Source organism: Ursus maritimus, unplaced genomic scaffold (genome assembly GCF_017311325.1).
Source record: "Ursus maritimus isolate PB19 unplaced genomic scaffold, ASM1731132v1 scaffold_2, whole genome shotgun sequence".
Lineage (NCBI taxonomy): Eukaryota > Metazoa > Chordata > Mammalia > Carnivora > Ursidae > Ursus > Ursus maritimus.
Window position 1 is genome coordinate 22,458,103 of NW_024424452.1, and position 11,261 is coordinate 22,469,363.

The 11,261-nt window shown below is 52.0% G+C and overlaps 1 protein-coding gene across 1 annotated transcript in view; it reads right to left on the reverse strand.

Moving 5' to 3' along the window:
• Positions 1 to 3,114: 3,114 nt before the first annotated feature.
• The window catches only part of VWA3A (von Willebrand factor A domain containing 3A), a 53,309-nt gene continuing 45,162 nt past the window's right edge, over positions 3,115 to 11,261 (reverse strand). Inside the window, exons 28-34 of the mRNA XM_040636562.1 lie at positions 8,343 to 8,487; positions 7,467 to 7,611; positions 6,874 to 7,025; positions 5,978 to 6,101; positions 4,410 to 4,507; positions 4,155 to 4,220; positions 3,115 to 3,846 (exon numbers count right to left, since the gene is read on the reverse strand). Coding sequence (XP_040492496.1) covers positions 4,169 to 4,220; positions 4,410 to 4,507; positions 5,978 to 6,101; positions 6,874 to 7,025; positions 7,467 to 7,611; positions 8,343 to 8,487 — 716 coding nt within the window. The 3' untranslated portion in view covers positions 3,115 to 3,846; positions 4,155 to 4,168. The remainder of the gene's footprint in view (positions 3,847 to 4,154; positions 4,221 to 4,409; positions 4,508 to 5,977; positions 6,102 to 6,873; positions 7,026 to 7,466; positions 7,612 to 8,342; positions 8,488 to 11,261) is intronic.

Genomic DNA, 11,261 nt, shown 5'->3' on the forward strand with positions numbered 1-11,261 from the left:
CCCGGGGCGGGGCCAGGCTGGGCACCGGGACCGCCCCGCAGCGCCCGCCCCTCGCTCGCCCTGCACCGCCCCACCCGCGCCTCCCGCTCTCCGTGCCCTCTCGGCTCGCTCTCCGCGCCGCCCGCTCCCTGCGCGAGAACGCCCGCGTTGCTTAGGGCGGCGGCCGCAGGCTTTCACAGCGAGGAAACTGAGACCGGTCGAACAGGCAGGGGGTGCAATGGGCCTAGCTCCGGGTGGGGAAAGGACGCAAAGCGCCTGCGCGCCAGGCCTATCCTGCCGCACAGTGGTCCTAGAACAAGAAACAATGTTTCTTCACCCCCTTCCCCACCCGTCTGTTCCCCCCTCCACCCCTGCACGTTCCTCTCCGGGCAGCCTGCAGCCTGCCCTCCTCTCTTCCTCGGCCACCTATTCATCACCCCACTATTCTTCTATTCACCTTTTTGCCTATTCGTCCATTTTCGCACGCAATTTTTGTGTGTGTGTCCATTCATCTATCCATCCATCCCTCATTCTGTCTTTCCACCTATCCACCCAGCCTTCCATCCATCCAGTCATTCCATGTATCTTTCTTTCCTCCCGTTCACCAATCTGTCTTCCTTTCTCGTATTCTCCCACCCATCTCTGGGTTCATCCGTCCTCTGATGCGGTCATTTCACGTTTAATGGGGGCTTTGCGCTGGGGCACCGCTGGATCACAGCATCCCTGGAGAAGCCCTCTGCAGGTGGCAGGCATGAGCCTGGCAGCTGGCGCTGCTCCTATAGGAGCTCTGAGCCCTGAACCCAGAGGCCTGGTCACTTCCGCCTGAAGAGGCCACTGGAAAGGCTGCACCCGTGTGGGGAAGAGAAAAGAAAGTCTTGGCCAATGCATGCTGTGTGCCGGGTGGTAAGGTATCTTGCCGAATCATCACAACTCTGTTTTGGCCCAATTTTAGAGGTGGGGAAACAGGATCAGAGAGATGGAAAGAGGCTCGGAGTGTGGTGGGAAAAGGCCATGGGGGTCAGCCCTGGCTGTGAATCTTGGCTTTGCCACTTTCTTGCTCTGTGTTTCTGGGCAGCTACCAGACTCCGTGTCCTCATCCGAAAATTGGAAAAGTCACGTGCTTTACAGTGGGACATTGTTATATGCCGGGTATGGTGCCTGGCCAGTCAGTGCTCAGCCCACGGCAACTGTTATCATTGTATAAGAGGTTGGGATTCAAACCGAGGTCCTGTGCTTCGCTGTTTCCCAAACCATGTCCAGGCCATGTCCATCACTCCGTTCCCAAAGACCAGCCTCTCCTCTCCCACCAGCTGGGCCTGGGGACTCATATCCCCAGGCCCAGCTGGCTGTTGTTGTCCATAGTTACAAGTTGAATTGTGTACCTGCCCCCCTCCCACCACCCCCATCCCCTCAATTCGCATGTTGACATCCTCACCTCCAGTACCTCAGAGTGTGACCTTGGAAATAGAGTCATTGCAGATCTTGTGGTCATGAAAGATAAGGTAATAGGGAGCAGGGCCTAATCCAGTACGACCAGCCTCCTTATGAAAGTGGGAAATTTGGACCCAGATGTGCACGCAGGGAGAGCATCATGTGAAGATTGGAGTTAGGCTGCCACAAGCCAAGGAACTACAAGGAACCAGGAGAGGGGCCTGTCACAGAGGCTCCCGAGTGCCTTCAGAGGGAACCGGGCCCTGGCGGGACCTTGATCTCGGGCTTCCAGCCTCTTCAGCTGGAGACAATCCGTTCCTGTTGTTTCAGCCGCTTATTTTGTGGTATGTTGTTATATGGTAGTTGTTACGACAACACCAGCAAAGCAATACAAACACCAGAGGTCATTTTCTCTATGTCCGTAGAGGTGACGCGGAAGGGCAGCTACCCGAGCCAGTGACCAGACCGAGATGCACGGGGGCAGGGGCTGTGGTCACTGCTGCCTCCCTGGGCCCAGCGTGGAGCCTGGCCAAAGCCAGGGCTTGTCAAGCTTCAGTGAACTGTGGTTTGTTTGGGTTTTTTTTTTTAAACAATTGATGAATTTTTACTTCCTAGATGAAGATCTAGAACATTTCCAGCACCCCAGATGTCTTCAGTATGCCCTTTACCACAGGGTAACCACTATTCTGACTTCTATTGCCAACGAGAGTTTTGAACGTGATATAAATGGAATTACACACTATGTACTCTTCTTTTGCAGGACATTGTTCGTAAGAGTGAGGCATCTTGTTGAATGTAGTTGTAGCTCCTTTTTAAAACTGATGTGTAGAAACGTACACTGTACCAATGTCTCACAAATGTATCAGATCGTACAAATGTATCACAATGTCTTTGTCCATTCTACCATTGGTGGACATCTAGGTTGTTTCCAATTTTTGGCTCTTATGAATGAAGCTGCTATAAACATTCTCGTATATGTGTTTTATGGAATACATGCACTGGTTTCTCTAGGAGTGGAATTGCTGAGTCATAGAGTAGGCGTACGTTTTCCTTCAGCAAAAATTATCACACAGTTTTACCAAGTGGTCGAACCAATTTACACTGCCCCCACTCCACCCGGCAATGCATGAGAGTTCTAGTTGCTCCGTATCTTGATATTGTTAGTCTTTTTACTTTGTGCCATTCTGGTGGGTGTGCAGTGGTATACCATTGTGGTTTTAATCTGCATGTCACTGTAAAGCTGTTGAGCACCTTTTCATAGACCTATTCTCCATTCGTACCTGTTTGAGTGTTCTGTCCATTTAAAAGAATTAGGATATTTATCTTTTTCTTATTATCTTATTATCTATTTCTTATAAAGACATTTATCCTATTTCTACATGAAGAACTTTTGGAGTTCTTCATATTTTCTGCATATGAATCTTTTTTTATCTTTTTTTAAAAAAGATTTTATTTATTTATTTGAGAGAGATAGGAGAGAGAGCACAAGCGGGGAGAAGAGGGAGAAGGAGATTCCCTGCTGAGCAGGGAGCCCGACGTGGGGCTCAATCCCAGGACTCTGGGATCACGACCTGAGCCAAAGGCAGATGCTTAACCAACTGAGCCACCCAGGTGCCCCTGCATATGAATCTTCTAATAAAGTTTTATATCACCAACAACTTAGACACACATACAGATGAACCAATCATCACTTCAGCTTAAAAGTCATTTTGGTCCTATTTAATTAAATATAAGCAACTTTTTGTCTCAGAAAGTGATCCCCAGACCACATAATACATGACATACTCATTTCATATGCACAGAGTAGGGCTGAGCCCAGTGGACCCAGCCTGACTTTCACTGCTTGAGCAGAGTGCTCTCTCTGGACTCAGCTCCAGAGCAGACTTTAATTCAGTTTGGTTGAACAGGGAGGGGAACAGGTGGTAAGGCCTACTTGTTTCTTCTCCCAAGATGGGCTGATGGTGAGTCTGCATCACCCCCGTGGAGCAGGGTGGTGGGAAGCACAGAGTGAGGGGACCAGGGTAGAAATGACATCCTCTGGCTGGTTTCTAGAGCTGGGCTCCCACAACTGAGCCGGATGATGACAGTTTACTACATCTGCCCCGTGGCAGCTTCTGGGGACCTAGAGATGGTGAGGACACCAGCCTCGTCCTGGGGGAGCTCACAGTCCAGAAGAGTTGGCAGGGAAGCAAGGAAGCATGACACGGAGTGCTGGGCATAATAAGTGCTACATGTCACTGCTGTGAAAAGGGATGTTTGGTCAGGATGCAATGGAAGGAAGGCTGGAGGCTCCCAGCTCTTGATGGGCCTCAGGGACATCTTCACAGTGGAGCTGAGGCCATTCGGATCAGCAGGAGTCACCAGGCAGAGGGTGCTAAGAAGGGCGTTCCGGGCAGGGCTTGGTGCAGAGCTTCCCAGTGAGTGACAATTCTGTGGCTGGAGTGTAGGGTGTGTTGGGGGACAGGGCGGGAACGTTAGGGTGGACCCAGGATGGCAGAGCCTTCCCTCCCTCAGCTTCCAGGGAGCCCTGGCACCTGGGATCATGTTTCCTGGGGATGAACTCTGGGTTACAGCTTTCCCAGGGCCAATGTGTGCTCAGTGAGTGATTATTTGTAGGGTGGTCTTTCCGTTTAAAGGCATCATTTCTGGTCCCTCCCCATAGGGACTACTGTCCATGGAACAGAGCATGCCGTCTGGCCCTTGGTGGGTACTTACAAGATGGAGGGTCTATCTCTTCCTCTTACCTGAGAATGCTTGTCTAAAAAGGAGTAACATTTGGTTCTGTGTTGTTTTTCTTCTGGAGCCGGGACCTAGTGGATGGGAGGTGAAGTAAGATGGTCCCCTTGATGCCCAGATTTCTGGGCCTGGTGGGGAGAAGCAGGGCAGGAGTTCTCGGAGGAAGGCTGCCATGACTAGGGTAGACCCTGTCTTGAGGAGGCCCGGGGTCTGGGTGGGCTGGAGCCACGAGGCAGGTGGGAGGGGCTGCTTGAAGGGCGTACCTGAAGGACTGGGCCTTCCAGAGGAAGCTTCTGGCCTTGGTGATCTCCTGGGCCAATTTCCTTAAATCATCTCCTTCAAACAGTGGCAACACGGGATCCTTGGAAAGGGGGGAAGGAAGGCGAAGTTAGATCTGTTAAATGACTGCATGCAACTGAAAATCCAAAATCTCAGCAGAAAAATGTTAGAGTTCGTCAAATGCGGCCTCCCACCCAGGTAGGAAATCTGTGGGCCTTGGTTTGCATACCTGCAGGGACAAAGAGCTCACCACCTGCCAAGGCAGTCATTCTGCAAATGGGACACTTTGAGATAAGGTGTCTGAGAGTCTGTGTCAGGAGTGGGCAGGCTGTGGCAAACTGAGATGGTCACTGAACTTCACTGAAGTCGGCCCCTGTCTTCCCAGCAGAACAGAAGTGGTACATGTTCCTTATTTCACTGTTACTCGGAGAAATCTGTTCTGCCCTTTCCCTATTGCTTCTAGTAAAACCAAGCTTCACAGACATGCTTTTTTCCTATTTCAACCAGTGGAATTCCAGAGGCTGGCGTTAAAAACACAAATTCTCACGATCAGCAAGAGAATGAGTTATGCAAAGCATTTGACTTCAAAAATTATGCCATGTCCTGTGATATGTACTTTAACCTCCAAAAAGAAATCTGGAAATCTGGTTGTTTGTCTTACTTGATCATTTGTTGCCTTGAAAGTGTTATAATTGACAGCACCGCGTTCCTAAAAGGCATACACATGTGCATAACTTTTCCGTCAGACCACAAGAGGGTGGTTGGTATTCTCCTCTTATCTCGCATGCAGGATGGAAGCTGTGACTTTACGGGATTTACTTCTTAGGTCATTTGATCTGTGTTTCAATGAACTGAACACAGGAGATGGAAATAGGCGCGACTCAAAGCAAAGAGGTTAACGGCGTGGGTGTCTGGGCTCCGGCTTTACCATTTGCTATGTCGTTAGGTGTATTCCTATCCCTTACTGAGCCTATTTATTCATCTGTTTAGTGGGTATAGTAATGGTCAAGAGGCTTGGAAGGATAGTCTATATAGAGCAATGCGCCTGCACAAAATAAGTGCTCGATGAATGTGAACTGTTCTATTATTTTTTAAAGATTTAATTTGATTTATTTATTTTAGGGAGAGAGAGAGAGAGAGAGAACACGTGTGTGTGAGGGAGGGAGGGGTAGAGGGGGAAGGAGATGGAGAGAGAGAGAATATTAAGCACACTCCATGCACAGCACAGAGCCCGATTTAGGGCTTGATCTGACGACCCTGAGATCATGACCTGAGCCGTAATCAAGAATCAGCCCAATGGACTGAGCCACTCAGGCGCCTCTGAACTCTTCTATTATTAAACGACACCTCCACACTCTGCTTCTTTCCCACCCTGAGGAGAGCCAGCCTAGAGGAAGAGCAGCAGGGAAACCAAACCCCTTCTAGCCAATGCTTTCTAGTCTCACAGGAGAAGCAGAGATCTTTCCAGTTAGAGGAGGAAAAAAACCCCACCTCTGTGGACATCACATGGAGACATTTGAACAGACTTCACTCCGTCACTCCGCAAACCTACCCTTTCATCCACGAAGCCCTTGGTCAGCAGGCCATGGATTTTGAGGAGAGTGTCCTCGTCAACGGGGCAGTGGTAGCGGCCCCCTGTGAGGGCGGCCAGGTTTCTCAGGAAGTCAGCTGCTGCCCTAGTTGGGAGAACAGAGGTGCTGGGGCCAGGCCCGCTGACTGGCCAGGCAAGCTCCCTGCACCCCTAGCCCGTGGGGAGCTCAAGTCTGCCGGGCAGTTGGCCTTGGGCCTGGAGGCTCTGGGCCCTTGAGACCATGTTGGCATCACAGGCCCAGTGGTGGCAAGAAGCGGATTGGCTGCTTTCATGTCACCACTGAGCGTGAAAACACACGGTCAGCACACGGTCCTTAATCCAGCCGGTGCCTGCTCCTATGTGTTAGGCCTGGCAGGGACATGGGTGTGACCTGTATGGAGCTCATGGTTTAGACAGCTCAAATACGCCCCCAACTCATCACAGTTTTGCCAATAACATGAAAGTCTTTTTCTGAAGGAGCAGAATCTCTCTGGTCTAACACATGTTCCTCTACGGTGATGGTTTGTAAAAATAACCATAACAATGCTACTTTGAGCTCTTTCCCCTCAACAGTCACCAGTGGGCTCCTGAGGAACATCAGGAGGGAGAATACGGTGCGTGCTCACAGGAATCCGTGCACACCCGTTTCCAGGCTGGAGAAGAGTCGGGAGAGCGGGTTCTTGGAGGTGGAGAGGGGGCTTTCACTCTGGCATAACACCTGCCCGGGCCCTTCTCATTTCTCATTTATGGGTCAGGGGGTCCGGGAGTGATCAAGGTCTAAGGGGAGACCCTGGACTGGGCGAGTTGCTCAGGGCCTGGGCCTCACACAGGCAGCCAAGGGAGAGGAGCAGAGCTCGGACCGGCTCCTTCTTGCCCACCTGCCTGAGCCGTTCAGGGAAATGGTGTGCATTTTCACATCTCTCTTCTCCGTGAGTCTTTGGACTTCACTCAGAATAAGGCTGCAGCTCGTATCTGGCTTCCCGTCGGTCAGGAGGTACAATCCTTCCACGTTGTGAAAACTGAGGGCTTTCTGAAAGAGCAGGGGCAGGTCGTCTGGCTCGGGGTCGGGGATAGGCGCTAACCGGGAAGGGTCAAAACCAACTGCCTGCTGTTCCCAGGGAAAATGCGTCTGATTGGATCCCACTGACTTGTCTGTTAAGGGTGAGAGCCCCACCCCTGCTTCAGCCTACCACAGACCAAGCAGGCTGCCAGGGTTTAGGAGAAAGAGCACAGCCCACTTCCGGGCTGGTTAACCCCTGCGAGTCACTTAACCTCTCTGAGCCACTGTGTCTTCGTCTATGATGTGAGAACAAGAATCCCTTTCTTGCTGGGTTGTTGGGAAGATGAGAAAGGTAACACTTATTAAATCTGAAAGTGCCCTTTGTAATTTGAAAGGCTCGTGCAGTATCCGTATAGGGGGTGAGGGTATTTCTGTTTGGCTGATGGGGTTGGGTTCAGTAGTAGAACTTGCCAGTAACGCGTGCAGGATGGAGGTGCTCCCCTGAGCGTGCAGGTGGGTCACCCACTGCATGGCCTCGTGGCATGCCGCATCAGTGGTCTCCACCAGAGTGTCCCGCCACAGGTGCAGGTCCTCCGCAAAGCTGAGCAGGTTGAAGCTGGGGAGTGGGGAGAAGAGGTGGGGGGCAGAGAGGAGGTGAAAGGGAGTGGCTAGAACATGGCTGGTTGAAGTAACCCCCGTGAGGACTGTTCGTGCCTATCAGCGTCAAGCCCCCACAGCGAGCCCCGGGGCCCCTCGGGGAGAAGGAGAAGGTACACACCTAAGATTCCAGATGGAGACTGAAATAGATTAACATCCCACCTCGGCCACTTAGAGGGTACGTGATCTCTGGCAAATTACTCAACCTAAGTCCTAATCTTTTCTGAAAAATGGGGATAATAATGGCAATACTTCATGGGGGCGCTGTGAGGATTGAACAAAATCATGCCTGTAAAGTGCTTGGCAAGTGGAACGTGCTCGATAAATGTTTACTCTTATTAATGAGAAGGCAAGAATGAGTCCCAGCCTAGGAGAGTCTCCTGCTGTCTCCTAGCGTCCACCTTTGTGGGTAGAGAAAACAAACAACCCTGAACCCCAACTCTCTTAAAAAATCAAGTTCAGCTGAAATCCACAATTGAAGGCCACCTGGTGGTTCCTTTGCTCTGCCTGCGATCGTCCCGGGGCCCGAGCTGGATTTCTAAAGGCTGTTATACTTCTGTAAAGGGTGCAGTGCTCCTTACTGCTCAGTTAAGCTATGCCTCCAGGCCTCGTGAACGGTGAAGAGGGAGGCCCCACAAACCGCCCCTTTCATCGTCCTGCCCCACACCCACTCATGCCCCTGCCTCTCACCTGTCACAGCGCTTCCTCAGCTGCTCCCAAATCAGCAGCACCAGCTCCGTCTTCACCTGCTGCAGGTGGGGGCCCACGGATCCCGACGTGTCCACCAGGATGCACACTTTGCTCTCCAAAATGGTGCCAAACAGTCGGCGGCTCCCTGCTCCAAGGTGGTGGGGGCAGAGGCAGGGAAGGAGTGAGGGGTCTCTCCCTCTCCACCCCCGCGGTGGTTATTCTCACCCCAGCTGTCAAGTACAAGGTCTGCCAAATACACCTGTTGCCTGACTGATCACCGATCAATGTCAACCCACTGGGAGATGGCCTTTGTGGTGGTGTTGGCAGGGTGTCAGTTGTCCAAGGGCAGAGCCGGTCAGTGCTGTGGGCTTTGGGAGGTCAAGATTTCAGCTGTGGCTTTGCCTGTGATCTGTGATCACTTGCACAAGTGGTTATAATTGCTCTGGCGTTGGGGCGCCTGGGTGGTTCAGTCGGTTAAGCATCTGCCTTTGGCTCAGGTCATGATCTTGGGATCCTAGGATTGAGCCCCGCATTGGGCTCCCTGCTCAGCGGGGAGTCTGCTTCTCTCTCTCCCTCTGCTCCTCCCTCCTGCTCGTGCTCTCTCTCTCAAATTAAAAAAAAAAAAAATCTTAAAAAAAATTGCTCTGGCCTTGAGTTTCCCCATCCCTACAATTGAGTGACGGTGCAAAGCAGTGTTACAGTATTGTTTGGAGCTGGGAAAGATGTTACAGAGCACGGAGTCCATCAGCTGGTCAACAGAAATCAGCGGAGCGTGGCGCTGAGCCCTCATGGAGCCGAGACTCGGGCAAGGAAGACAGATGTTAGATCAGCGGTTACAGCTCTCCGAGGCTTCTGACAGAGTGTCGTGCGGCACATCGTGGGGGGAATCTGAATTCCATGGGTGAGCTACCCCTGCAGGAGGAGTGGCAGCTGGTGCAGGAAGAGGTGGAGGTGTGGAGGGGACAGCCTGGGAAAGTCTAAGCTGGAGGAGGAGGGCTTGGCGTGCTCCGGGACCTAGAGAAAGCCCATGCAGGGACTCAGGACCACTGGAATGGAGAGACCCGTGGGGAGAGGGACAAGAAGTGAAGCTGGTGACGTGGTAAAAGGATTTGGGATTCATCCCAAGGGGAAACAGAGAGGGCCAGTGGCTGGCCCGGGTCACACAGACCAGCAGTGACCGCTGACATTCATACCCACATCCTCTGATCCACACTTTAGCCAGGCAACTGCTAACCCTATCCTTCCTGCTCCCCAGGGCTGAATATGGAGGTCACCCAGGGGAAAGCCGAAGGAACAGAAGAGGAAGCATCCAGCGTTCTCTAATCACACCTCAGGAACCTCCCTGGAGGCCGTAGTAGAAACAATGGAAAAACTGCCACAGAAAAGATGGGCTGCTCTCCAGGAAAAGGTGGACGGAGCTGGCTGGAAACCCCTGCCCATCGACTCCTTTGGGGTGTTCTCTGGCAATACTCATGTCAACATGAGGACAAGAGGGAGCCATCCTGAGGCATGCGAGACGTTCTGTGAGGATGGCCAGCCATCCAGGCAGTCCGGGGACCTCCAACCACAAATGGACGGCTGACCCCTTGTAGGAACCGGATGGTGGAAACATAGAGCAAGTCCCCAAGCCCTATCGTTTTTACCTCCCCAATCTCTCCGACTCCACCTCCTTCATCCATCTCCATCACCCTCACCTCTTCCAGCTGGCCTGGTCTTTCTTTTCCCTGGGCTACTGTGAGTTTACCTGACTCCACTCCATCCCCTCAACAGTTTATATTCTACCCGACAACCAGTGGGATCATTGCCCATGCTAGCTCAATCACTTTCCCCTCATTTACAACATTTAGTGGCTTCCAATTGCTCTTAGGACAAGGGACAAAGCCCGGGAATGGCCTCGTTTCTCTGGGATGGTCTCATCCTTACTTGCCCTCATTCTCAGCCACACTGGCTTTCTTTTTTTCTTTATTTAAATTTATTTAGAGAGAGAGAGAGAGAGAGAGAGTGTGTGTGAGTAGGGAGAGGGGCAGAGGGAGAGGAAGAGAGAGAATCTCAAGCAGACTCCTCACTGAGCAGGGAGCCTGACTCAAGGCTCAATCTCACGACCCTGAGATCATGACCTAAGCTAAAATCAAGAGCCAGATGCTTAACCAACAGAGCCACCCAGGCGTCCCTCACACTGGTTTCTGTTTAGTCTTTGTATTCAGCACCCCCCAGACCCCAGCACCTCAGATATGCCTGTCTTTCCTCTCTTTGCCCAGCTAACATCTATTCACTCTTCAGATCTTGGCTCAAATATCACCTCCTCAGGAAAGCCCTCCGTGATCTTCCTGTCCAGGCCTGCCACCCCCTTAGAGGCTCGCACGGCACCATGCCCATCTCCTCTGTACGTGTCACTGTGGTGACATTAGACTTATTTGTGAGACTCTTTGGTTAATGTCTGTCTCCTAAACTGCATGCTCCATGAGCTCAGGGACTGTGTGGGGTGTCAACTTCCACCATCTCCCCAGCGCCTGACAGGAGAGCAACACGTATTTGTTGAATAATGAATGAATGAGTGAATAAGTGAAGTAGCCCTGGGTTTTGAAGTGTTGGTGGCGTTTGAAGTATTAGGTGGCACTGGGGTGCGCACGTGTATGTGAGCGAGGGACTCAGCTCCTGCTGAAGAAGGAGTAGCGGCATCGCTGGTCTTCACACCCTTCCCAGAAGTGAACGTGCACTGGGATTGGAGGGAGGCACGTGACCTCTTTGCCCCACGTCAGCCTCTGACCCGACAACTGCACCTGGAGCTGGAAGCCCCCTCCAGGGGCTTTGGGAAGCACAGTCATCGCTCTACCCCACTGCACATGGTCTGTTTTACCAGGTTCTACTGCAGAGGACTGGACCTAATGAATTTGCACAGGATCCTGAGGGCCCCCCCCC